This window comes from Hypomesus nipponensis, chromosome 2, assembly GCF_054491055.1.
Source record: "Hypomesus nipponensis isolate SF chromosome 2, ASM5449105v1, whole genome shotgun sequence".
Classification (NCBI taxonomy): Eukaryota; Metazoa; Chordata; class Actinopteri; order Osmeriformes; family Osmeridae; genus Hypomesus; species Hypomesus nipponensis.
In genome coordinates, this window is record NC_140362.1 from 21,003,871 (window position 1) to 21,030,928 (window position 27,058).

General features: G+C 47.9%; 4 protein-coding genes across 5 annotated transcripts in view; 2 read left to right on the top strand and 2 right to left on the bottom strand.

The window, feature by feature from the left end:
* The first annotated feature begins 77 nt into the window (after positions 1-77).
* Positions 78-2,830, top strand: LOC146301536 (gamma-aminobutyric acid receptor-associated protein-like 1). Its single transcript, XM_084668811.1, has 5 exons — positions 78-268; positions 1,192-1,281; positions 1,534-1,612; positions 1,978-2,096; positions 2,326-2,830. The coding sequence occupies exons 2-5, from the start codon at positions 1,192-1,194 to the stop codon at positions 2,389-2,391; spliced, it is 354 nt and encodes a 117-aa protein (XP_084524937.1). The 5' UTR covers positions 78-268; the 3' UTR covers positions 2,392-2,830.
* Positions 2,831-2,953: 123 nt separating this feature from the next.
* Positions 2,954-6,977, top strand: LOC146301537 (macrophage mannose receptor 1). Of its 2 annotated transcripts, XM_084668810.1 has the most exons (7): positions 2,954-3,378; positions 3,576-3,671; positions 4,821-4,925; positions 5,177-5,320; positions 5,539-5,690; positions 6,072-6,169; positions 6,349-6,977. In XM_084668810.1, the coding sequence occupies exons 1-7, from the start codon at positions 3,288-3,290 to the stop codon at positions 6,503-6,505; spliced, it is 843 nt and encodes a 280-aa protein (XP_084524936.1). In that variant the 5' UTR covers positions 2,954-3,287; the 3' UTR covers positions 6,506-6,977. The 2 variants fall into 2 exon arrangements, with proteins under 2 accessions (XP_084524936.1, XP_084524935.1); XM_084668809.1 differs by lacking the exons at positions 2,954-3,378; positions 3,576-3,671 and adding an exon at positions 4,440-4,733.
* A 12-nt stretch (positions 6,978-6,989) lies between these two features.
* Positions 6,990-15,324, bottom strand: trpv6 (transient receptor potential cation channel, subfamily V, member 6). Its single transcript, XM_084668808.1, has 17 exons — positions 15,240-15,324; positions 14,844-15,007; positions 14,611-14,708; positions 14,308-14,430; positions 13,985-14,125; positions 13,712-13,810; positions 13,264-13,439; positions 12,634-12,780; positions 12,414-12,493; positions 12,147-12,282; positions 11,946-12,032; positions 11,494-11,570; positions 11,214-11,379; positions 10,856-10,922; positions 10,480-10,748; positions 8,257-8,363; positions 6,990-7,424 (listed from the first exon to the last, which is right to left on the bottom strand). Exons 2-17 carry the CDS (start codon positions 14,972-14,974, stop codon positions 7,157-7,159), a joined length of 2,172 nt encoding a protein of 723 aa, XP_084524934.1. The 5' UTR covers positions 14,975-15,007; positions 15,240-15,324; the 3' UTR covers positions 6,990-7,156.
* A 3,487-nt stretch (positions 15,325-18,811) lies between these two features.
* Positions 18,812-27,058, bottom strand: part of ephb6 (eph receptor B6) — a 28,173-nt gene continuing 19,926 nt past the window's right edge. The window contains exons 6-19 of the mRNA XM_084671184.1: positions 26,088-26,243; positions 25,206-25,477; positions 24,857-24,938; positions 23,349-23,473; positions 23,044-23,206; positions 22,813-22,927; positions 22,661-22,716; positions 21,565-21,681; positions 21,152-21,399; positions 20,482-20,700; positions 19,941-20,090; positions 19,356-19,540; positions 19,099-19,257; positions 18,812-18,971 (exon numbers count right to left, since the gene is read on the bottom strand). Of these exons, the coding sequence (XP_084527310.1) occupies positions 18,866-18,971; positions 19,099-19,257; positions 19,356-19,540; positions 19,941-20,090; positions 20,482-20,700; positions 21,152-21,399; positions 21,565-21,681; positions 22,661-22,716; positions 22,813-22,927; positions 23,044-23,206; positions 23,349-23,473; positions 24,857-24,938; positions 25,206-25,477; positions 26,088-26,243 (2,153 nt within the window). The 3' untranslated portion in view covers positions 18,812-18,865. The remainder of the gene's footprint in view (positions 18,972-19,098; positions 19,258-19,355; positions 19,541-19,940; positions 20,091-20,481; positions 20,701-21,151; positions 21,400-21,564; positions 21,682-22,660; positions 22,717-22,812; positions 22,928-23,043; positions 23,207-23,348; positions 23,474-24,856; positions 24,939-25,205; positions 25,478-26,087; positions 26,244-27,058) is intronic.

The window sequence follows — 27,058 nt, forward strand, 5'->3', positions numbered from 1 at the left end:
TATGATTGGACATCCATATTGTCTGTCGACGGATATGGTGTTCATTTGTTGAAATGTCCTCGACTGGGCGTCGCCGAGTTTGTTGTTGTTTCTGTGCAGAAGAAGTAGTTCAGTCGACATCTTAAAAATACAGCCCCATTTATGATTAATGGTGCAAATTTAATAATTTTTCGTCGTATTTCCCTTGTGATCGAAGTGTTAGCGAAGAGGGTTAGGCTTATTAGACTGGAATTTTACCATTCTATTCGATTTCGTTTGTGTTCCAAAGGTGAGTATTCCATTCTGAGTTCTGTTGATGTCTTCTTTCTCAGAGCTAGCCAACGTGCAGCTAGCTGTTTGTTGCTAACGCCAGCACTTGCTTTTTCGCAAGCCACTTAGTCATGCTGATTTAATACGTCCCTAACTCGACATTATTTACGGAGTTGTTTGCATTTGGTCATATTACCAGGGTATCACCGTATCGATGGTCTTGTTTAGCAAGTATTGTCAGTTGTCTTCTTCACATATAAGAGAAGGCGCGACCCACCCTTTTAGCTGGATACTCGACTGACGTGGCTTTCTAGTGATCGGATAGTGATCGGACATGACTGGTTGCACATAGGCCTATAGCCAACAATGGCACATCCTAAATTTATATGATCACTATATTTTCGATGGCCAGTCTATTATCTGGTATTTTTTCACCGTTTTATATGGTTGGTCCAGGTTCTTCAGTGTGACACTAAGCGACAGAACCACATAGGTTCATGATGTAACGCTTATGTTGCTATTGTGAATGTACGTGCCAGTTTTAGATCGTGGGGTACAGCATGTATACGCGCCAGACGTCATCAACTGTTTTGACGACTGTACATTCGGATAGCTTAGTAGAGACAAAAAAACAACTACAAAAAAATAGTCAGCTTGTTACCCAGAGAGCGAGGGGTTACGATTACAGGTAAGAACGATATATAAATGTATCTACCCCCCGAACTGTTGTTTTGACCTTTTTTGGGGGAGGGTCCAAGTCTTAATTAGGGGGGTCAGACCCTCCACCCCCGTAATTCGAATCATGTCCTTATGGATTTTTGTTGTTTATTGACCAGCAGTACTTGCGTTGAAATAATGACTGATTAGCTATTAGTCCTGCACAGCCCAATGTCATTTTGACCGTAGGGTTGTTGACCATGTTATGTTTGTTTTCTCTCCTAGATGGGCAGTCAATACCAACGCTCTGTACCGCTGGAGGTGAGGAGAGCGGAGGGGGACAGAGTGCGAGCAAAGCATCCGGACAAAATACCAGTAAGCACAACTGTCACTAACAACATTTTTTTGCTAGCTTTGGCTATTTCTCCCATACAAACTGATACTACATAAAACTATCCTTCACTATCCCTTATCAGAAATCTGGAAGGATGTGAGACAATGTATTGACCCTGTGGTATTGAGCCTCCACCACTTTGTGATCATGTGCTGTTGTTTAGTATTCTCTGGGGTTCATTAATTAAAGGTGACCTGTCATGTGTAGTAACTGACTATCATCCATCGCCTCAGATCATCGTAGAGAGATCAGCCAGATCACGTGCTCCTGACCTGGACAAGAAGAAATACCTTGTCCCCTCCGACTTGACAGGTGAAAGAAATGGCCTTTGTATTTATAGAGGAGATATTCTCAGTGTTTCTTCCTATCTCGGACTACTTTCCCTTTCTGTATGTCTCAACCATTCCTGACCCGTGACCGTGACTGCACTTGTGGTTGGGACCTATTCCTTCCTTGACCCAAATACTCTTTTAGTTCCTCTTACAGTAAATTGAAACAAGAGGAAAAAGTTTGGGTGTGGTTCTGATGGCCCCACGCTAACCCTCTCTCTGTTTTTGTTTGTTTCTCTCTCTCTCTCTCTCTCTCTCTCTCTCTCTCTCTCTCTCTATCTCTCTCTCTCTCTATCTCTCTCTCTATCTCTCTGTGTTTGTGTCTCCCTCTCTCTCACCCTCCCTCAGTTGGACAGCTGTGTTTTCTGATCAGACAGCGTGTGTCCATGAGACCAGAGGAAGCGCTCTTCTTCTTTGTGAACAACTCCCTCCCACCGTCCAGCTCCCCTCTCTCTGCAGTGTATGAGGTAATCACACACACACAAACGCACGTGCACACGCACGCACCCTGATGCATCTGAGATAACAAATCCCGTACTCCACCGACAGTTACATGTGAACATTCTGCTTCACAATTTGTCCCCTTATTACGATATCAAACGAAAGGGAACATTTTCTACGTTATCGACCAACCGGTTCACTTTTTTTTTTCTTTGATTTCTAACACTGCATTTTGATTTTCTAACACTGTTCCAGGAACACCACGATGAGGACTTGTTCCTGTACATGACTTACAGTAACGAGAGCGTCTACGGTGCCTGAGAGGAGAGGGAAGGTCAGACGGAGAGAGAGAGACAGGAGATGAAGAGAGGAAGTATGTGACAGACTGTCAGAGTCAGAAGCTTACACTTTGTTATTTTTACACCACTATTCTTCTTCTAAGACATGATATTAGTTTTTGAGTTGGCAGTGGGAATAAGTTGGGTAGGGAAGGTTCTCAAGGGGTTTTTGGTTTGTCAGTGTTTTGCAATTAGCGTACTGCTTTTCCGTTAATGCCCAACCTATGTTGATAGTTTGTAAAAGTTTAAAAGAGGCAGTGAAAGCAATGTTTCATTCGTGAAGAAAGGTATTCGAAAAGGGAGATGACTCTCTTTATTTTCATCTTTCTCTCTCGGTCATCTGTATTTAATGCAAATAGTATTTCTTTTTTGTAAATGAAAATCATGAACTTTTGTGGAAAATAAAAAATTAAATGCATGTATTTCCATTTGTTTTGTGTTGTGTATCAGATTCTTCGTGATTTCTGGGAAATTCCATACAGAAATTCACAACCCCCAAAAATACTTTGTTGACACGCATAGGCAAAGACTATGACGAAATAATGTCCATTATTGCCGGAGGCAGAGAGGAAGAGAGAGAAAAGAGAAAAGAAAAGAATCAGGAGGAAGTTATCAGTTTTATATTGGTTATGCAGACACACAGTTTATGACACAAAGCTATTGGGTCATCTCAAAATACTAACTAACCAAACTTCGAAAGCCTTCGAGTCCGATACGGATTAAAACTCAACCAAACTACACCACAGCTCTGAGCGTCTGGATTTGTGAGGGTGAGCGAACGGGTACAGAAGTAGCAGGGTTGAGTTTGCTGTATGGGCTTCAAGGGCTTTCCAGGGAAACAGAAAGTTAGATACGCTGAGGAAAAGGACAGGGACAGCCATGGAGATGCAGGACCTAACCCCAGCGGAGGATCGAGTGGTGGAGGAGGTGGTGGAGGAGGAGGAAAAAAGACAAATGCTGGATGTTGAAGGTGAAGTGTGATGACCTGTGTCATACAAGGCCTTTACAATAATCTTTAGTCATTGTCATACCGCTCTTCAAGTTGTTTAAATAGTTGTGTATATATTTAAGAGGTTATCTTTTTTTGTCTGCCTGGTTGGCTGAACATCCGCATGCGTGTCTGCCTGTCTGTCTGTCTGTCTGTCTGTCTGCCTGTCTGTCTGGCAGTGAAAGAAGTCGAATCCTGTGTCTACAATACACTGAAAACACCAACGGAGGATATCTATTCTGTGGCTGTCTGGCCTTCGACCACAGAAGGAGCAGGTACATGTAGCTCTCCTGAACCACATTCTGATCACTGTGCAGACCTGATACCCATATATGCCTGAATGCAGAACAAAATAAATTGCTTTACAGTGTTACTTGAAAGTTGGAAAACCTGTTGTCTAAGGGACTAAATAATTGTGGCTTTAAGTGTTATTTATTTCAGAGGGAACCCAATGTGTGTCCAAATGCGCATTTAACCTTATTTTGCTTGTATACGTTGTAATGAGACCTTAAAACTGGATTGTATTTTACGTTGTTTTAATGACACAATCTGCTATTACCATCCACTATTCACTTTAAGTCCAGTAGGCTTATGCATTTTAAACATTAAAATATAAAGAAAGCATTTTCTCACGGTAACCCCTCATTAACGAAAGATCAAGATGGAAATCAAATAAAAGAGGAACAGAGAGATTGAAGAGTGTCTGTGAAACAACACAGCATAAACACCATTCACTCTGTTCCTTTTTTCATAAATAATTGCTGTAGCAATGTAGTCTCAAATTGCTGTTATCTGTTGTTGCCATACTAACAGGAACGGACTGTTTATACGGCTTTCCAAGGTCTGTAGTTATCTCAAATGAGAATAAACGTGTGTTTGTGCGTGGGGTTGTAAATGGGTGTGTGTGAGAGAGAGAGAGAGAGAGAGAGAGAGAGAGAGAGAGAGAGAGAGAGAGAGAGAGAGAGAGAGAGAGAGAGAGAGAGAGAGAGAGAGAGAGAGAGAGAGAGAGAGAGAGAGAGAGAGAGAGAGAGAGAGAGAGAGAGAGAGAGAGAATCGTGGGACAGACCAAGTATTGTATTACATTAATTAATTATAAATCTAAGAAAGGCAAGTTGCTAGGGAGAGGGACTTGGGTGTCCCAAATCCCAAACGTCTGGCACACATTAGACGGGAGTTGCATTTACAGAAACACCCTACGGCGTAGCTACTTGGGACAGGGATATCCGCCATGTATATCAAATTTTGTCGTAATTACGACGCTGACATAAAGTCATCGGATGAGACTAAATGTTTTGGCGAAGTGACGAATTTATCGGTTGAGTTAAAGGAAAAGCCAGGTATGGCGGTGCTGTGTCGATGTTGTGGATTATAGCTTGTCAACCGGTCTACTATTAGCGTAACGTTTCTTCTTTCCATCTCGACAGACCTTCAGATCCAAAGAAAACTGCGTCTGTACCGCGCGCTGTGTTTCCTTCTGTCCTTAATATGCCTCGTTTTGCTGTTTGTCGTCATTATCCTGTGCGTGAAATGTAAGTAAAAAACGGGCTATGGAAAACACTGCCCTACAAGAAACAACATTGCAAACTTAATTGTCAACTTAAAAAACGTTTTTAGCCAAAATTGAAAATGTTATTGATAAAAAGATGTAAAAAAAAACATTGTTTATAACAGGCTACTTCACTGTAAGCTGATAGGGGGTATGCATTTCGGTACTGGTGCCCGTGCATGTTCAGACTGCGTCATTCTCTGCCATCCTACACCACCCTGTTTGATTTTCTAGTGCCAACGGAGGCTCTGGTCTGCCCAGAAAGAGAGAGAGATGGGACAGACGAGGCAGTGGTGAAAGTAGAGGAAACGCGCCAGTCTCCTCCGATGTGCAGTCTTCAGAAATGCAAAGCCCAACATCCACAGTTTGGAACCCCAAGTGAGTGCGTGTCTCCGTGTTAGACTACAGACATGAGTGTCGCGAGCACAACATCTGTTGCGTCTCCAAATAAAGACAAACAATTTAATTATTTGAATATTAAATTCAATCGTTTTTGAATGACTGTATTTTCAATATAATTTTGTGCCCGACATTTTGTGTCAATTAGGAGAGGACGTTTTTGTACTGTGTTGTGTGACCCCGTACTTCATGCACAGGTTCACCCTGCCAGCCATGTGCGGAGGGCTGGCTGCTCTTTGAGGACTCGTGCTTCTTCCTGTCCAAGGAGCGTCAGAGCTGGGAGGACAGCAGGAAGTACTGCAGGGCCAGAGGAGGGGATCTGGCTGTCATAACCAACGACAGAGTGCAGGTGCAACAGTCAACACACCTCCCTACCTCACTTCATCTCTCCACATTCTCTCTCTTACCACATTCTCTCTCTCTCTCTCTCTCTCTCTCTCTCTCTCTCTCACCCTCTCTCTCTCTCTCTCTCTCTCTCTCTCTCTCTCTCTCTCTCTCTCTCTCTCTCTCTCTCTCTCCACATTCTCACTCTCCTCTCCACATTCTCTCTCTCTCCACATTCTCTCTCTCTCCCCATCTCTCTCTCTTCACATTCTCTCTCTCTCTCTCTCTCCACATTCTCTCTCTTGTCTGTTTTTGTTGTGACCTTTAAAGGAACCAATGCCATGGTTATCGTATAATAGTCAAAACAGCAGGAATAAGGAGTTTTGAAAGGACTGTCCTCTTCCAGAACTTTCTAACCAAGGAGGGGAACCTTTTATACTGGATTGGTCTGAGGTACAAGGCCGACCAGTGGACCTGGATTACCGGCGCTGCGTTGACAAAGAGGTGTGAGAACAGACAACACACATGCACACACACACAAACACCCAGACATTGTAAGCTTCTACCGTATATTACACTGTACTTTATTGGTTTGTAGATATCACTTCTCTCCCACCCCTGATAGCTTGACTTAGGCCCTGAACAGTATCGAGATTCTTCTTTTCTTCTTCTCTGGTTGACAGTTACTGGAGAGAAGGTGCCCCGGTAGATGACTGTGGCTTGCTGCTTGGCAACAAGTCGACCAATCAGAGCTGGAATGCCTCACCGTGTTTCTACAGCAGTGCTTACATCTGCCAGACCCGAAGGAGACCCCTGACCTTCCCAGCAGCCCTGGCCTAGCCCACCTGCCTGACCCCTGACCCCTGACCCCTGACCCCTGCTTCACGCCTTGTCCAGTAGGGGCACAGGGCATTACGTGGTCCTGACTTTGACCAACTTACTAATTACTGTTGATAATCATCTCAACTCCTGTTCTACAGGTTTTAAATCAATAATGAGAAAATGGATGTTTTAACTCGTGTCTTAATAACACAATTGTAGTGATGATTTTGTGTCAAATTCAATCATTTTGTGCCTGGTTGTGCTGTAATGTTTATCAATAATGTACTGTAGAATGTGCACTGGAAATGCTGCATTAGAATCTAATATAATAGAACTTTATTGCTCAGTTTTATCAAACCTTTTATTGAAATGTAGATTTCTTTGCTTTCTGGCATAGAACTTTTAGATTTTTTAATATAAATATTCAATCATTTTGTATGGTGTTCATAGTAACTAAATAAATAAAGATGGTGTTTTGATTTACACTTTATTTTGTTAAAATGTTTACTTGAAATCATACAGGTCATAGTCCTTGTTAGTATCTCATCGTTACTATATTCACACTCTCAGCCTCAGCTACATTTACTGAAATATAATCTCTTGCTACATAATACTGCATGAAATGATTGCACCACATGTATATATTTCCAATATACAGTTAACCTTTTCTCAAACATACTTGACTTCCTGCGCCTCTTCATGTTCCTCTGGGTCTGGCTCCAAACCCAAAGCACTGTTCCGGATGATCTCCCAGCCGGTTAACCTTCTGTTCGGACTGAGGATGCCTCTGAACTTGGGTGGTCTGACTGCTCTGCTTGTTTCTTTGGCCTTGTCGGCCTCCTTAGCCGCCTCCTCTTTGCTGGCTTCGTCGTCCTTGGAGAACGCGCTCATGTAGCGACGCATCTTCTGAACCAACGGGTTGTTTCGATCTTCGACCCTGCGGAGCAGACGGGAGACGCTTCAGCACTTGAAGTTGCGGCTAGAGCAGGGAGCTGTCTGAAGGTGAGGTCAGAGCAGGGAGCTGTCTGAAGGTGAGGTCAGAGCAGGGAGCTGTCTGAAGGTGAGGTCAGAGCAGGGAGCTGTCTGAAGGTGAGGCTGGAGGAGGGAGCTGTCTGATGGTGAGTCTATAGAGCAGGGAGCTGTCTGAAGGTGAGGTCAGAGGAGGGAGCTGTCTGGATGGTGAGGCTATACAGCAGGGAGCTGTCTGAAGGTGAGGCTATACAGCAGGGAGCTGTCTGAAGGTGAGGTCAGAGCAGGGAGCTGTCTGAAGGTGAGGTCAGAGCAGGGAGCTGTCTGATGGTGAGTCTATACAGCAGGGAGCTGTCTGAAAGTGAGTCTATAGAGCAGGGAGCTGTCTGAAGGTGAGGCTATACAGCAGGGAGCTGTCTGAAGGTGAGGCTATACAGCACGGAGCTGTCTGAAGGTGAGGCTATACAGCAGGGAGCTGTCTGAAGGTGAGGTCAGAGCAGGGAGCTGTCTGAAGGTGAGGTCAGAGCAGGGAGCTGTCTGATGGTGAGTCTATACAGCAGGGAGCTGTCTGAAGGTGAGGTCAGAGCAGGGAGCTGTCTGAAGGTGAGGTCAGAGCAGGGAGCTGTCTGAAGGTGAGGTCAGAGCAGGGAGCTGTCTGAAGGTGAGGTCAGAGCAGGGAGCTGTCTGATGGTGAGTCTATAGAGCAGGGAGCTGTCTGAAGGTGAGGCTATACAGCAGGGAGCTGTCTGAAGGTGAGACCAGAGGAGGGAGCTGTTCTTGCTGTGTCAGAGTTGTCTTACCGGAGGTACCACCGCTCCTCCAGGCCGTAAGGCGACCCGCACACCCCCAGCCGAGGCCACAGGAAGCGGGGAAGACGTCTCTCCAGCATCAAGATGGTGGCCACCACCTGTGGAGGACCAGACCAGGTGGAATCACACACTAGAGACCAGACCAGGTGGAATCACACACTAGAGACCAGACCAGGTGGAATCACACACTAGAGACCAGACCAGGTGGAATCACACACTAGAGACCAGACCAGGTGGAATCACACACTAGAGACCAGACCAGGTGGAATCACACACTAGAGACCAGACCAGGTGGAATCACACACTAGAGACCAGACCAGGTGGAATCACACACTAGAGACCAGACCAGGGTGGAATCACACACTAGAGACCAGACCAGGTGGAATCACACACTAGAGACCAGACCAGGTGGAATCACACACTAGAGACCAGACCAGGTGGAATCACACACTAGAGACCAGACCAGGGTGGAATCACACACTAGAGACCAGACCAGGTGGAATCACACACTAGAGACCAGACCAGGTGGAATCACACACTAGAGACCAGACCAGGTGGAATCACACACTAGAGACCAGACCAGGTGGAATCACACACTAGAGACCAGACCAGGTGGAATCACACACTAGAGACCAGACCAGGTGGAATCGTGTACTACCTAGCTACACCAGTGATGCTACATTCCGTGCATGTGTGTTAGTGTGTGTACCTGAGTCCTCCAGAGGGACCTGAATGTGTGTTAGTGTGTGTACCTGAGTCCTCCAGAGGGACCTGAATGTGTGTTAGTGTGTGTACCTGAGTCCTCCAGAGGGACCTGAATGTGTGTTAGTGTGTGTACCTGAGTCCTCCAGAGGGACCTGAATGTGTGTTAGTGTGTGTACCTGAGTCCTCCAGAGGGACCTGAATGTGTGTTAGTGTGTGTACCTGAGTCCTCCAGAGGGACCTGAATGTGTGTTAGTGTGTGTACCTGAGTCCTCCAGAGGGACCTGAATGTGTGTTAGTGTGTGTACCTGAGTCCTCCAGAGGGACCTGAATGTGTGTTAGTGTGTGTACCTGAGTCCTCCAGAGGGACCTGAATGTGTGTTAGTGTGTGTACCTGAGTCCTCCAGAGGGACCTGAATGTGTGTTAGTGTGTGTACCTGAGTCCTCCAGAGGGACCTGAATGTGTGTTAGTGTGTGTACCTGAGTCCTCCAGAGGGACCTGAATGTGTGTTAGTGTGTGTACCTGAGTCCTCCAGAGGGACCTGAATGTGTGTTAGTGTGTGTACCTGAGTCCTCCAGAGGGACCTGAATGTGTGTTAGTGTGTGTACCTGAGTCCTCCAGAGGGACCTGAATGTGTGTTAGTGTGTGTACCTGAGTCCTCCAGAGGGACCTGAATGTGTGTTAGTGTGTGTACCTGAGTCCTCCAGAGGGACCTGAATGTGTGTTAGTGTGTGTACCTGAGTCCTCCAGAGGGACCTGAATGTGTGTTAGTGTGTGTACCTGAGTCCTCCAGAGGGACCTGAATGTGTGTTAGTGTGTGTACCTGAGTCCTCCAGAGGGACCTGAATGTGTGTTAGTGTGTGTACCTGAGTCCTCCAGAGGGACCTGAATGTGTGTTAGTGTGTGTACCTGAGTCCTCCAGAGGGACCTGAATGTGTGTTAGTGTGTGTACCTGAGTCCTCCAGAGGGACCTGAATGTGTGTTAGTGTGTGTACCTGAGTCCTCCAGAGGGACCTGAATGTGTGTTAGTGTGTGTACCTGAGTCCTCCAGAGGGACCTGAATGTGTGTTAGTGTGTGTACCTGAGTCCTCCAGAGGGACCTGAATGTGTGTTAGTGTGTGTACCTGAGTCCTCCAGAGGGACCTGAATGTGTGTTAGTGTGTGTACCTGAGTCCTCCAGAGGGACCTGAATGTGTGTTAGTGTGTGTACCTGAGTCCTCCAGAGGGACCTGAATGTGTGTTAGTGTGTGTACCTGAGTCCTCCAGAGGGACCTGAATGTGTGTTAGTGTGTGTACCTGAGTCCTCCAGAGGGACCTGAATGTGTGTTAGTGTGTGTACCTGAGTCCTCCAGAGGGACCTGAATGTGTGTTAGTGTGTGTACCTGAGTCCTCCAGAGGGACCTGAATGTGTGTTAGTGTGTGTACCTGAGTCCTCCAGAGGGACCTGAATGTGTGTTAGTGTGTGTACCTGAGTCCTCCAGAGGGACCTGAATGTGTGTTAGTGTGTGTACCTGAGTCCTCCAGAGCTCATCTCTCTCCTGGGCCACCCTCCAGTGAGTGTCACTCATCATGGCGATGAGCAGGTTGAGCAGTAAGATGTAGGAGACCACAGAGAAGGTGCAGTGCAGCACGTGGACGATAGGGGGCGTGTAGATGGTGTGGTCCACTGGCAGGTCGATCAGGCCCACGCTGAGCTCAAACAGGGAGAACAGGGTGATGGGGAAGGACTTGTATGCTGGCAGGGAGCCTGGAAGCTGGGTCATGTACACCATCCACATTGCTGAGACACAGAGAAAAAAGAAAACCGTTTTGTTAGTTGAGGAAATGGAGATTTCAACAAAGCCATATGCCTTCTTCGATTGAATACGTGAGACGGGATATGCTCACCGGTGGAATAGCCTATCAGGACGATAAATATCAGCCACATAAACTTGGTCAGGTCTCCGAATATGATCTGGAAGAAAATGAGAGATCAACACTTCAGCCTGAGAGTGAAAATAGTGACGTGTGAACAAACATCTGTAACCACACAGTGAATGTGCAGAAGCGTGAATAAGTTCCACTGACTGGTTCTAAATATATGTGCTATATATACTCTCCTCTGGTATTTAAACAACAGCCTTATACAGAACAACAATATATACTCACACAACCGGCATTCATAATAAGTTAATAATGGCATTCACATAAGTGGTGCTTACCCACCATTGACAATTGGCAACTTGGAATGGGACTAAGTCTTTACCTTCTGTATCATGATGACGTACGGACCTAGCATCTGGAAGCCGCGAGCGAAGAACATGATGTTGCTCCAGCCAAGCACCAGACACACGGCCATGAGCACACCCTCACCCTCCAACCCGCTAGTCCTGAACACACACAGCAACACCACCAAGCTGGCGTAGCTGATGCTGCTCACACACACACACACGGGCACACACACACACACACACAACCAGTCAGTTACCCAACAGCATTAAGTCAGGTTGTCTTGTCATGTCAAAGGTATTTAAGTGCTAACTTACAGGATGACATGGAAGGGGCCCCCAAGAGCTGTCTGTCCAAAGTACCGCTTGGCCCCGACTCTCAGGATATCTGGAATCTGTGGGATTAGCAGACATGCAGATTTAGATCCGCTACGCAATTCTACCATCTCTAGCTGTATGTGTCATATTGACAGAGTATGGACAGTATGTGTCATATTGACAGAGAGTATGGACAGTATGTGTCATATAGACAGAGAGTATGGACAGAATGTGTCATATAGACAGAGAGTATGGACAGTATGTGTCATATAGACAGAGAGTATGGACAGAATGTGTCATATAGACAGAGAGTATGGACAGAATGTGTCATATAGACAGAGAGTATGGACAGAATGTGTCATATAGACAGAGAGTATGGACAGAATGTGTCATATAGACAGAGAGTATGGACAGTATGCACATTAGACTGTGCTTCTTCTTCTTCTACTGACCTCCAGGAGCAGAATAGCCATGGCCCCCAGGATACTGATAATCTCTCCCACTAGGCGGAGCCTGTCCTCATAGGTCACATAGCTTTCCTGAGGGGCGGGAACAGACGGGACATCGTAGAGATCAACCACTGACCGACAGGGTCATCATCATGTCTGTTGGATAGGCACACACATACATACATACACGCTGTTTTCCCCTACCTTGAGGGTTTTCTGAACCGCTATGGTATTGTCTTCATCAGAAGTGGTGTAGTTCTCCGGAGCGTCCTTTAGAGGGCGATACATGCAGCAGAGAGTGAATGTTGAGATGTAGAGGAGGTAGATCATCAGCAAAAACCTGTTCACAACCACAACAACCGGACATGTTAATAATGAACCCAACAGTTACATCGTTCACAACATGACTTGGAGGTGACCTAAAGAAGGGTGTGTGTGTGTGTGTACTTGCATGTGTTTGTGCGTGATTACCTAAAGTAGTGTTTTCCATAGAGGTTCCACTTAAGACTGACTAGCTGCCTGATGGGAGTCATCTCTAGTATTGCCCTGGCCTGGAAGATGGAAGGAAGGAAGGAAGGAAGGAGGAAACTGAGTTGACCGTGTGACCCTGCAGAATGTCCTCCGATATTTACATTTACATATCAAATATAGTTTAAACTCAGTTTTTTCACAGGTTTCAGTTGCGGCCTACCTCTCTTATCTGGCTTCCTACGATGAGTTCCAGCACCGAGTGGTGGTCTGCCCAGGAGTCGATCTCTGTCAGGTCATAGATGCTTGAGGTCAGGGGCCCTAGACTCCACTGGACCACTCGCCTCCTGTTGACCAGGTGCTGGAAGAACTGAGACAAAAGTACAGACGGTCAGACAATAACAGAGGAAGCAGAAACCATTCTTTAGAGATGGCACACAGAATTTACACACATCGTTCACTCAAGTAGAAGTACAGATACTGATGTTTAAAAGGACTCTGGTAAAAGTTAATGTGCTGACTACACTTTTTCACTCCAGGTAAAGTAAAGAAGTAGGAGCTCTGACATATACTTTAGTAACAATTAGCTATTACTACTACCTGTACAAATATTTTTTCAACCTTTCGAAACTTTTTAGTATTTTAATTTGTGCAACTATTGTGCACTTTTTTGAAACCTTTTTTTTTTCACACACAGTGAAAGGAGTGGAGATGAGAGAGAAGTTAAAAAGAAAAAGTAGAAAAACCTACTTAAGTACAGTTACAAAGTATTAGTAGTTTGTAACTTCTCATCTCTGTCAGAGTCTCCATATGAAACATGCTTCTCCCATGTCGTGCCCTAGTATGCCCTTACTGCAATGTTTCCCTTCTTGGCAGCCAGTTTGAAGGGCGTGATGCCACGGTAGTTGGGCACCATGTCCAATGGCACAGGCTGGTCCAGTTCGCCATCCTGGGTCAAGAGCAGGTCCACTGCCTGGCATGCTATCGTCTTAGTAGGCTGTAAGACCAGGATATGGAGGATGGTGTTGCCTTTAGGAGAAGAGATGGAGGGATGAGATGAGATGAGGGAGGATAAAGGGGATGTAAACATGGGGGGTCAAATGGCTGAGCGGTTAGGGAATCAGGCTATTAATCAGATGGTTGCCGGTTCAATTTTCAGCACTTTTTTAATGTGCTGTGTTGCAGCAGTCATTTTGGTGTCCCCCTCAGGAATTTGCTCCTGAGAAAATGTCATATAATTGTCCCCCCCAAAGTTGATAGCGCATTTTCCCCACTGGGGGGAGGAGAGTGTTGGTTCGTACCTCGGCAGTCCTGGGCCCTCGTGTTAGCTCCGGCGCTGATCAGCATCGTCATGATGTCCAAGTTAGCCACGCACGCGGCGAACGACAAGACGTGCTCGCCTGGAGTCCAAATATGGTCATGTTACAAGTAGCACTTCCTCCCAATGTACCACCCAGGCACATATTCCTAATCGTTCCCAATACAAGCGCACACACACATAGACCCACACACACATAGACACACACACACACACACATAGACACACACACATAGACACACATAGATACACACACCATAGTACAGGAGGCCTCCTCTCCTTTTCCTGAAATATGTTCCTGTGACCCTCTGAGTGGAGACATCAGCCCCTCTGGCAATCATGTCACGGACCAGGTTGAGATTCTGATTCATGACAGCGATGTGTAGAGGAGTCAAACCTGAGACATACAGAGAGAGAGAGAGAGAGAGAGACATAGAGAGAGAGAGAAAGAGAGAGAGAAAAAAAGGGAGGGAAATGTTTGATTTGGGAATGTCTCTACCAGACTATCTCTATCTATCTGTGTCTGTGTATGTGTGTGTGTGTGTGTGTGTGTGTGCACGCGTGTGTGTTCTTACACACCATGGAAGAGATCAGAGGTCATGGGCTCGTTGATGAGTTCAGGAGCTGCCTCCATCAGACAGATCGCAGCCTCCACATTTTCTGCCATTACTGACACATGCAGGGCTGTCTCCCCCAGGGCACCTACACACACACACACGCACGCACACACGCACACACACACACACACACGCGCACACGCAAACACACGCACACACACACACACACACACACACACACACACACACACACACAGGGGAGAGAATTTTAGCACAGAAGCGAGTGATAATCACAAAGAAAAAAATCTTCAGAAGAATGGCGGACCTCTCTCAAAGATATTGGTGGAAGCACAGCTCAGAAGCTTCTTGATACAACCCACATCATTCTCCTTAGCCGCATCGAAGAGAGGAATGTCTTTTATCCTGTGAGGACGACACAAGATGAGTGACTTGTGACTTTATCAGGCAACAACAGATTTCACTGCGGACCAATTCAATTGAACAGTAGCTCGTGTTTGAACAAGCTGTTGTGGTGTTGGACCAATTAGAAGCTCTCACTGTCTGCTCTGAAGCAAGAAGGTTTCATCCAGCATTTCAATCCACCCTTTTTTATTCTGTAGGCGGAACCTCAGCTGGCTCCACCAATGGGTGAGCTCCCCTGGGGCGGAAACGGCAAAACGGGGCGCCATCTGTGATTGGCTGACTGCGATGTCCTTATATATCTGAGAAAGGTTTCCACATTATGAAAAACATTTTACTCACCATGCACTATCCATAATTATTAAACTAGAGATGGTTTTATTTAACATAACTTTAGTTGATATTTCAAACTTTGCAACAGTATGAAGGTATAGTAATATTAGCATTACACAAGAATAATTAAAAGTTCACTTTTTTTTTTACTTATACACAGACTATTACTACAAAGAAACAAGTTATACAAAGAAAACTTACTTTTACAGAAGAGAAAGGTTAGTCCTCAATCCATGGCAACAGTCAAACGCATGTTTTGAAATGTTTCACTGGCATCATTTGTTTGGGGAGCCTTGTGTCATGCAGCAGTCTGAGCCTATTTATGGAGGAGAGGCAGAGAGGGAGGAGATACCTGGACAGGAAGGACAGATGAAAAAAGAGATAGAGAGAAAAAGAGGGAAAGAAGGGGGGGGGGGGGGGTGACAGGTGGAATGGGAGGAGCAGTTTTGAACGGGTACAATTTCATCATGACAGTAGGGCATTCCACTTGACTTTGAGTTAGCCTAATTAGTCTTTTGAAATAAGAGGTCACTTACAACAGAAATGAGTCGCTGCTTCTAACTTATACATTATAAATGATAATTGGTATACTCTATCTGACCTCTCCTAACCAACCCACTGGTTGATTTGATTCCTCACCTGAGTTCCACTAGGGTTGATTTTCCCAACCTGCATCACCAGCATGAAAGTTTTGCAATATCATGACTGCCTACATTTTCAGAAACTTTTCAGAGAACCAGTTCGTGAACTGCAGACTTTTCATTTGTGTGGACGTTGGTTTGTAATTGAAAACCAAAAAGTGAGATGAGGTCGTGTTCTGTACATTGAAATGTCAGCAAACTCATGGGTCCATGACAATGACCCGAAAGGCCTGATTTTGTGGTTAAAATATGTCACCTATGGGGTATTCATGTTCATTTAACATTAAAATCAACTTGCCTCAACTGTGCTGTGACAAGGCCGATTACTTCAAAAGTTGTCGTTCTCCCTGACACAATAGTAATTTTTGTTTCAGTTTGGTGTCAACAGCATTGCTCACGAAACATGATAATTGTCACATTCCAAAGACCCTAATAGTATGGTAGGCTGCTGAAGGTGGTGGTGCACGAGACAGGGCCAGCTGTTCTCGTTTAGACAGGACCAGGGTACAGGTTATTGCTGCTTTTGAATCAACAAACCCAATCAAAAAGACCAGCAATCTGACAAATGTTGTCTATCTTCACAAAAGGATTGCCATTTGATGAAAACTGACAACTGCACTTCGTAGCAAATTACAAACGGGTTAAAAATAGATTCCAGGTGCCATAGTTGTATGTTCTAGTATAATCTAGTATGCCCTATATAGCTTGTGACTAAAACTTTGGTTAGCCACAATGCACCGGAGGATCTACAGCAGCTATTGCCGTCAGTCCAGACAACAGCCTTTAGGAAGGGAGTCATTTTCAATTGTTAAACTAATAGCTATTTTCAAGATGCACAAAGCCCCATGCTGGAGCACTGTCAGAGCAACAAGGGGATTTCTACGCGGTCACGCATTTCTCAAAGCAACACAACACCATTACAAGCTCACTTCGCGGTTGCGTCTGTTATTTTGCCCGTTATTTTGATACCTCGACATATTATCCTGTTGTTCTTTGCACAGCGGAGATCATAGCTACACTAAAGTCAGCTTTCAGAAAACAAAGGAACTGATAGGAGCATTGTGTCATTTTGCGGTAAGTAACAAGTGCTGTGTTCAGTACACATACAGGTGTCTTAGGTTGTACAGAACTACTGCCATGTCAGATATTGCCAAAAAGTGATGGCAGAGACACACCTTGTGAACTCGAGTGCTGAACTCAACAGATCCACTGCTCTGATTGCATCCAAGGGTGCTGACGTGTTCAATCGTGTAGGTCAAATCCAAATGTGAGACGCCTACATTTCAAGGCAATTTCAGGAAATGTTTAGATGGAAAAAGACCAACTAATCTACACCATCAATAAACAAAACATATCTACAGTTGTTTAAATAAAATCATATTCTTTATTTTTACAAATTTGCACAATAGTGGAATAGTGGTGAACACTCATACAACTTAACACACCTATTCATGTGTAACCTCACACACACTTACATCCGTGCCCACACACACACACACACACACAGTTCTTCATCTAAAGCATACACTCACACGGACACACACATAACTCACAAAACATAACATCTCCTTCCTTCCTTACACAATTTGATCCCATGTTGTCGAGTAAACTGATTTCACATTCACAATGTTCAAATGAATCAGTGACATTTACTATACTCATCAAATAAAAGGAAGTGAAGTGTAAAATGTACCCAGAGGAGGGGGGGGGTACTGTAGCCTCAGTGTGTGGAGGGGTCTTGGGTCTGAGCTTGTGTCTGTAGGACAGGGTGAGGCAGGGTGGGTCAGGGTGAGGCAGGGTGGGTCAGGGTGGGTCAGGGTGAGGCAGGGTGGGTCAGGGTAAGGCAGGGTGGGTCAGGGTGGGTCAGGGTGAGGCAGGGTGGGTCAGGCTGAGGCAGGGTGGGTCAGGGTAAGGCAGGGTGGGTCAGGGTGAGGCAGGGTGGGTCAGGGTGAGGCAGGGTGGGTCAGGGTGGGTCAGGGTGAGGCAGGGTGGGTCAGGGTGAGGCAGGGTGGGTCAGGGTAAGGCAGGGTGGGTCAGGGTGAGGCAGGGTGGGTCAGGGTGAGGCAGGGTGGGTCAGGGTGAGGCAGGGTGGGTCAGGGTAAGGCAGGGTGAGGCAGGGTGGGGAAGTGAGAGGCAGGGTGAGGCAGGATAAGGCAGGGTGAGGCAGGGTGGGTCAGGGTAAGGCAGGGTGGGTCAGGGTAAGGCAGGGTGAGGCAGGGTGGGGAAGTGAGAGGCAGGGTGAGGCAGGGTGAGGCAGGGTAAGGCAGGGTGGGTCAGGGTAAGGCAGGGTCATTTTATTTCCAGGTTTTTACATTTATTTCCTCCGCTCTAACATGAAAACTGCACCCCCAGACCCTGCCCTTCTAGAACCCAACTGGAAGTTACCTCGACAAGTGTGACAGGAGTGACCAACAGTCACAATATGACTAGTGTTTCTGTACATGACAAAGGACCACTGGCTGATTTCAGTACAAACAGCGTGATGATGCAACAAATAATCCACCAAGATTCATGATATCAACAGTAAAAGTCTTTGATTGTCTCTGCAATTGGGAACCCTGTTTTCGAAAAAAAGTTCACCGTTTTCCATTTCTTTCATCAAGGTCAGTGGTGAGATTTAAGAGTGGATAGAGGAACGAGGTCAAGCCGTGGGATAACCAGGGAGTGACCCTGAGGAGGTAAGATGGAGGTATATACACTGGGGGAAGGAGAACAAGGCAAACAACAGCAAACAAGTGAAATAAAATATGTTTACAAAACAACCACTTTTTTTTCTCCTTCATATTGTCCTACTATGAAGCTTCTCCCGAACCTCACATTGCATTAGACTACAACTCCCACAATGCACCTCTCTGTTGTCTGTATTACCGTCAGGTGACCAAAGTGGATTCGGAAATGAAGCCACTGTTATCATCATCTCCAGCGCTGATCAAATCCATTGTTCATCCCTGAACTCTTCAGCGAATGTGCTGTTTCCATAGAAATGAATCACTGTGATGTTGGACGCAGAGCCCAGGTGTGGTTAAACCTTGTTGCCCCCCTCCCACCTGGCCCTGGGTCAGTTGACCCCCCCTAACACCTCACCCTGGCCCTGGGTCAGTTGACCCGCCCTCACACCTCCACCTGGCCCTGGGTCAGTTGACCCCCCTCACACCTCCACCTGGCCCTGGGTCAGTTGACCCCCCCTCACACCTCCACCTGGCCCTGGGTGAGGTGGGTCCTAAGCTGTTGTGCTGCACTGACGATCTTCCTCTGGTGGCCCAGAAGGTTCACTCCCAAACCCTGGACATCCCTGGAGGGAGGGAGGGGGGGAGGGAAAATACATCATGGTAGAATCCACAATTCTCTATGATTGAACAGAGGGTGATATTAAAGCTGTTGTATTCGTAGTCATGATGGACAGGTTTGGAGAGACTCACTCCATGGTGATCATGCTGACTCGGTCCAGAGTGTCCAAGTGAGCTCTCTCAAACTCCTCCCTGTACCTGTCCATCCTCAGGGCGCTCAGCCACTCGCTGACCGTCGCCACCGACGACAGATCAGTGGGGGTGGGGCTCAGGAGGGGCTGGGAGGTGCTTCTGGCGAGGGAGGAATTCCAGATCGACCACTTAAGACAAGTTTACCCGGGAAGTGCTGTGTCTTTAAGAGCAGTGGCTGATGGGAGCTGTAGTCTTACCGGGTGTGCTCGGCCTTGAGGGAGGCGGGGTGGCGGATGAGCCTGTCCAGGGAGGAGAGGAGAGAGTCGAAGGCCGGCCGGTCGGCCCTCTCAGCCTGCCAGCACTGCAGCATCAGGGAGTGGAGAGCTGGGGGGCAGTTATGGGGGGCGGGAAGGCGGTACTGGTCTGCTACTGCCTTCATCACCTAGAGATGGAGATGGAGGAGAGATGGAGGAGAGATGGAGGAGAGATGGAGAGATGGAGGAGAGATGGAGAGAGATTGAGGAGAGATGGAGGAGAGATGGAGGAGAGATGGAGGAGAGATGGAGGAGAGATGGAGAGAGATGGAGGAGAGATGGAAGAGAGAGAGCGACAGATGAGAGGGAGAGTACGAGGGAGAGACGAGAGCAGAGTGTGTGGAGGGGGGGAGGGGACAGAGAGAAAAGGAGGACATGTAACCATCTGTTTTTCTGACAAAGCGGCCAGAGAGAGTTGTAGCAGATCAACTATTCTGTTCATCTGGCTGTTTGGTGTCTCTCTGGGTTTGAACTCATTTAAGAAACACGCGTCGCTCCGCTATCGCCTTTTCTGTCCTGACGACTCACTTCCTGGTTGCTCATGTCCCAATACGGCCGCTCTCCGTATGACATCACTTCCCACATCAGTATGCCGAAGCTCCAGACATCACTAGCCGAGCTGAACTTGCGATGCTGGAAGGCCTCTGGAGCAGTCCACCTCACAGGAATCTTACTGCCCTGAGAAGGAGACGGCGAGCGATGAGGAGGGGACAAACATGAAGAACGTCTCAGACCAGTGGGTCTTAACTCTGGTCCTCAGGGAACCCCTGTCCTGCATGTTTTAGATGTTTCCCTGCTCCAACACACCTGATTCAAATGGATGTTCGTTACCAGGCTTCTACAGAGCTAGATAACGATCCATTTATTTGAATCAGGTGTTTGAATCAGAGTTAAAAACTACTGTCTCAGACAGTTTCATCCCAACAATCAGAATCTCTCGACCCAAACGAACCAGGGGAGGAATTCACCTTCTACGATGCTGACTACAACAAACAAGCACATCATCTTCTCACAACACCAGCAGACACTAGAAAAAGCCCCCACAGAAACTGCTGTTCCCAGAACGCACCAGTGAGGCGGTGTAGGTGGGCATGTTGTGGTCCAGGCCCCTCATGAGGCGCGACAGCCCAAAGTCGGACACCTTACACACCAGGTTGGAGTTCACCAGGACGTTCCTGGCCGCCAGGTCGCGGTGAACAAAGTTTTTCTCTGAGAGGTAGCGCATGCCTGCGCCCACCCCCCGCACCATGCCCACCAGCTGCAGCACGCTGAACTGGTCCTCATTCTCCTGGAGACACGGGGAGGGATGGAAGGGGAGGAGAGAGGAGGGATGGGGGAGGAGAGAGGAGGGATGGGGAGGAGAGAGGAGGGATGGGGGAGGAGAGAGGAGGGATGGGGAGGAGAGAGGAGGGATGGGGGAGAGGAGAGAGGAGGGATGGGGGAGAGGAGAGAGGAGGGATGGGGGAGGAGAGAGGAGGGATGGAGGGGGAGGAGAGAGGAGGGATGGAGGGGGAGGAGAGAGGCAGTTAAAGACAGAACAGGAAGTGATGGAAATAGATAATCTACGCCATCAGTTATGGATAAAGAACTGTGGGAGATGTAGTTCTTCAGTCACAAAACTGTCATTTTGTTTGACGCAAGCAATGACTCATCATGGACTGTTTTTTAAGGTGACTGAACGTAAATGTAAAGGCTGTGGATGGGAGTTGTAGTTGTTTTGTAGTTGTCTGTGGCCTCACCCTGAGGAAAGCATCCAGGGGTCCGTTCTCCATGAACTCTGTGATGATCCTCTCTGGAGGGCTGTGCGTGGCCACCCCCTCCAGCTTCAGCACGTTGGGGTGGTCAAACTGGCCCAGGACCCCCGCCTCGCTCAGGAAGACCCCCTTCTCCCGGTCAGTCACCCCCCAGCGCAGCGTCTTCACCGCCACCAGGAGCTCCCTCCGGCCCAGCGGGCGGTACTTTCCCCGAGACACCTCCCCAAACTGGGCTAAGGAGGGGGAGGGGGGGGGGGGGGAAGGGGTTATGGCAATCATTTGACAGTGCAGTCTTTATCAACATGTCAATAAAAAAAAATCCCTCACTTCAGGATAGATTTCAATCATCACTTTTACAATTTGACCCCGTGGCTGACCGAGAACTTCAGGTCTCCTACCTGCACCAATCACCTCCTCGATCTTGAGGTGAGCTGGGTCAATCTCACGGGCAAACTCCTTGACCGCCTCACTGGGGTCCTCATACGTAGAGGGGTCCACGTAATACTTCACCCCACCTGCGGACACAAACAGTCCAGCATGTGCACAGTCAGCTCCAGATGAACCGAGGATCCGTTACCGGTACAGTAACAGGAATCCTCTATTCAATTGCAGCAATTCCCAACCTTTGCCACTTAGCGGCCCACCGGAAATGTCAGTTGGGCTACCATCAACTTGCCAAGCGTAACTATTGGTGTTTTGGTCAAGATGAATTAAAGGCAAAATGTTGTTTTAAAATGTGTACACATTTTTATAATCATTTACCAACAGAATATATAAGTATTTTGATATTTATTCATTTTTCATATGTTTGTTTTCATTGGTTTGGCAGTCCACCTGCATTCCCCTTGCGGCCCACAGGTTAAGAATCACTGCTCTGTGTATGTGTTTTCCTGCCCGGTAACAGTGTTCTGACAGACTGGGAGTCTTATCACTGAGACAGGATGTGACATCGCTAGACCAGGCCGTGTAGCACTTCAAGGCTGACCATGTGACAAGCCCACAAGGACAACTGGCACACAGTAGAGAGACAAGCTTCCCTTTCTTTCCTCTGATCTTCTCTTCCTTCTCTGTCCTCCTCAACCCCCTCTCTAACCCTGCTTTTCACTTGTCCTCTTTTACCCCTCCTCTTGTCTCCTTTTCGATAGAACCTCACCCCTTACCACCACATTCCCTCTCTACCCCCCCCCCCCCTCCACCCCTCCTGCATTTACCCATGGCGGAGGGCATTAGGCAGGGTCAGTGCTCCCATTCTCCTCCTCATTGCTCCGCGGCCAGCCTATTCAGCAACATGTCAACAACACTCCAGTCTCGGGGCTGGAGATGATTACGGGGGGGGTGTTTACATAAACACCAGGCCTTGCTGAGGGACAGTGGCCTTGGAAGGGACACTTGTCTAGTCCACGCTGATAGGGCGGATTTCAAAATGAAAAGTATGAACGCAGCTGTTTATGGATGTAAACACACTTTCACACACACACACACACACACTATTACCTCTGTTGCTGATGTATCTTTGGAGTCTGTCGCTGTAGGGGCTCTCTCTTCTCTTACTGCAAAAGGAGCGAGAGAGAAAGTGGATGTGTGCCTGGGTTGTGATAAGCATGTAAATCTGTGCGTGTCTGCGCCTCACGTGTACAGTGACTCACCTGCGAAACACAAAAACAACAATAATCGCGGCAACAACCAGAAGGAAGGCTGCCCCGCCCATAACCGAGCCGACCAATAGAGGCAGCCGATTCTGGATTTGCTTGGAATGCTCTTCTGGGGAAACAGGAAGTCCATTAGAACACCTGACACTGGGGTGGACAAGGGACATGCAAAGCATTGTGGGATGGGACCATGGGTTTGTCTTGTGTGTGTGTGTGTGTGTGTGGTACCCAGGGCCAGGGTAGTGAAGTAGATGGTGTGGCTGTAGGGGCCGTAGCCTCTCTCATTGCGTGCTCGGATCTGGAAGGCGTAGATGGAGCCGGGAACCAGAGAGTTGACGGTCACGGTGTTAGTCTCACTGTACACACTCACTGCACTGTCCTCATCTGAACCCTGATACACAGAGGAAAGGGAGGGGGAGGGGGAGGGAGGTAGACGGAGACGGATAAAGTGAGAGATGATGACAGCCAAAAGACGAAAATACAGTAGAACATTTGATCTGTTAACTTGTGTGTGTGTGTGTGTCCATGTTTACCTTGTCATAGTATCTCAGCTGGTACTCCAGGATGTCACCGTTAGGTCTGTCAGGCTGGGGCCAGGACAGAGTGATGGAATCTGGGGCACGGCTCATCTGGTGCAGCATGGGGACCTGGGAGGGCACTGGGACAGAGACGAACCCAGGTGAACCCACTGTGCTCACCACGCTGGGACAGAGAGGAACCCTGGTGAACCCACTGTGCTCACCACACTGGGACAGAGAGGAACCCTGGTGAAGCCACTGTGCTCACCACGCTGGGACAGAGAGGAACCCTGGTGAACCCACTGTGCTCACCACACTGGGACAGAGAGGAACCCTGGTGAAGCCACTGTGCTCACCACACTGAGACAGAGACGAACCCTGGTGAACCCACTGTGCTCACCACACTGGGACAGAGAGGAACCCTGGTGAACCCACTGTGCTCACCACACTGAGACAGAGACGAACCCTGGTGAACCCACTGTGCTCACCACACTGGGACAGAGAGGAACCCTGGTGAACCCACTGTGCTCACCACGCTGGGTTGCTGTGCAGCTGAAACATCCACCACTTGGGGGAAGCATCACACAGAAGGCAGAGTCAGCTCAGTGCAAGGAATCACAGTGTGGGTGTTCCCTGGCTTACCGAGGCTGGGTAGGAACTGACCCATGAGAGGTGTGTCAGAGGTCTCTGCTCTGCTGCGGGGTTCAGGAAAGTCATTTGCCCTGCTGATTCTTGTCAAATTCACAAGCTACTGAAACGTAATGCTTCTGACATGATTCGGACATGACCTGACTACATTATCTGTCTTGTCTACATTCCTATCCTCCAGTATCCTCTCTCTTGTACTTCCTTAAGTTCTCTCTCTCTCTCACTCTCTCACTCTCTCTCTCTCTCTCTCTCTCTCTCTCTCTCTCTCTCTCTCTCTCTCTCTCTCTCTGTCTCTGTCTCTGTCTCTCTCTCTCTCTCTCTCTCTCTGTCTCTCTCTCTCTCTCTCTCTCTCTCTCTCTCTCTCTCTCTCTCTCTCTCTCTCTCTCGAGTGTAATCTGAACAGACAGAATGTCGTGACCTGGAGCCACCTGAATGCGGAGTGAAGAAGCGGAAAAGATGGAGAGGAACAGAGCGAGGGAGGGAGGGAGGGAGGGAGGGAGGGAGGGAAGAAGGGAGGGAGGGAGGGAGGGAGGGAGGGAGGGAGGGAGGGAGGGAGGGAGCGAGGGAGGGAGGGAGGGAGGGAGGGAGGGAGGGAGGGAGGGAGGGAGGGAGGGAGGGAGGGAGGGAGGGAGGGAGGGAGGGAGGGAGGGAAGGAGGGAGGGAGGGAGGGAGGGAGGGAGGGAGGGAAGAAGGGAGGGAGGGAGGGAGGGAATACTACACAGAGAAAGAAAGGGAGGACAAACGAATACAAGTGTATATAAACGTACAGCAACAGATGGACTCTCACAGATAGCCAGACACACAAGCACAGATCTGAGTCAGGAATCCCCGACTGCTTCTCCCATCTCTGATCGGAGAGGAAGAGAGCGGCTCACCTGATTGGCTGGTGGTGAAGTTGATGCTTCCGTAGCGAGGAGGGAAGGGGCTCAGTGACGAGACGTCGTTAAACGCTTGCACCTGCTCGTCAACAAGAGGAGGTACGACAGAAAACAATCAATGCAACTTTCAAAGCCTTGCTTCTCCTGATAAACCCACGGATAAAAGAATATCTGGTTGAACACTGCTGTCCAAGCATTCGCAAGGTTACTTCAATTGTGTTCATTTTCAAGCATTGCTACGGCAACTATCTTTCTACAATAACAGAACACCACACTTCAGCCTGGCCGTATAATTCGACCATGCTGGAAACCTTGGAAGAGGCAGCAGGTGTTGATGGGAGTGTACCTGTATGAGGTAAGTGACTCTGGTCAGCAGGTTGTTGAGGGTGACCTTAGTCTGCCTCAGGTGGGTCTGGGCGGGGGTGAAGGTGACCGCCTCCCCACACCAGGAGCAGGAGGCAGGGTTGCTGAAGGTGGCTGAGGGGCATATGCGACACACCACCCCGTACCACGCCTCGCCACGACCCCCCATCTCCACAGGGGGGCGCCAGCGGAGAGACACGCCACCATCACCGCTCTCGTACTCCCAGGAGAGAGAGACCGGGGCGGAGGGCGGCCCTGAGAGAGAGATGGTGAAATAGAGAGAGAGAGATGGAGAGAGACGGATAGAGAGTTGAAGATAGAGAAAGACAGAGAGACGGATAGAGATGGTGAAATAGAGAGAGAGAAATTGGGAGAGAGAGATGGAGAGAGATGGTGAAATAGAGAAAGATGGATAGAGAGAGACAGACATAAATTAGATAAGTATGGGGGGGTAATACATATTCCATGCACTGGGTGTTTAGCTCTGAACAAAAGCAGCTGCTGAATGAGTCACACATCAAAGTGAGTAACCCCAAAGAAGGTAAAAGCTTTTTAATCAAGGAGCAGAAACAAAGCGATCCAGACTGTTACATCATCATGCTCTCAGTAAATACCTGCCTCGCCTAAGTCTGAACAAAGGTAACAGTATCAAAGTAGAGTGATAATCCACTCGCACTTAACTAAACACTCTCTCTCACGCACACACACACACACACTCTCTCACACACACACACACACACACACACACTCTCTCACACACACACACACACACTCTCTCTCACGCACACACACTCTCTCTCACATACACACACACACACACACACTCTCTCACATACACACTCTCTCACAGACACACACAGCTCACCTGTGCAGGCGCTGGAGTTGGCGTCGGCGGGCGCTCGGTAGAAGCCGCTTCGACACTCACACAGCAGGGAGCCCTCCTGGCTGGTGCGGCTGTTAGGAGGACACGCTGAACACGGAACAGAGCCCAACACCGCCTTGAAGAAGCCCACAGGGCACGCTGAGGACAGAGAGAGAGAGAGAGAGAGAGAGAGAGAGAGAGAGAGAGAGAGAGAGAGAGAGAGAGAGAGAGAGAGAGAGAGAGAGAGAGAGAGAATGAAAGACAGAAGAAGTTTCAAGTTCAAGCACATTTAAAAACAAGACGTGTTGTAACCGTGTTGTGAAAAAAGAATGACAAAGAAGAGAAAGAGAGGGAGGGAAAAAGAGAGAAAGAGAGGATGAGAGAGAATGAGACAAGACGTAACACAGTGATTCCAGTGTCAGGGACAAAATTGACTCATTACAGACAGCTCCCGTATTGTTCCACTGTTCTGTGAGAGACTGACTCAACGCGACGCCATTAATCATGTTAGTCATTAGAACCTAATACTTTACATCCAGCAACATCAATTCAGTCAACGCTTTATAAATACCCAAAAGACCACGGGGGGAAATACTGTCTCTCCTCACAAATGGAACGATTAAATAAGAACGATTAGTTGAATATGGAGCCGCACAAATCATATGATGTTTTTAAACAAGTGTGAAAAGCTTCTCAGCTGTCCCTGAAGAGCAGACACTGTTTTCCCTTTCCCCCATGCTGCCTCCCAGTCCTACAGAACACCCTCCGTTAACACCCAGCGATGTTCTTCCACTGACTGCACAGCACAGCACAGTACGTTTGATCCAGTCATTAGTCTAGTACTCAGGGCTATCTGCAGCACCATGAGGACAAACTGGAGAACGGAGAACGTGCCAAGTGATCAGGACGGCTATTCAGAGCCTATGGCCCTGAATATACATTCCTGCAAAGCGGCATGTCAGACACAGTCATAG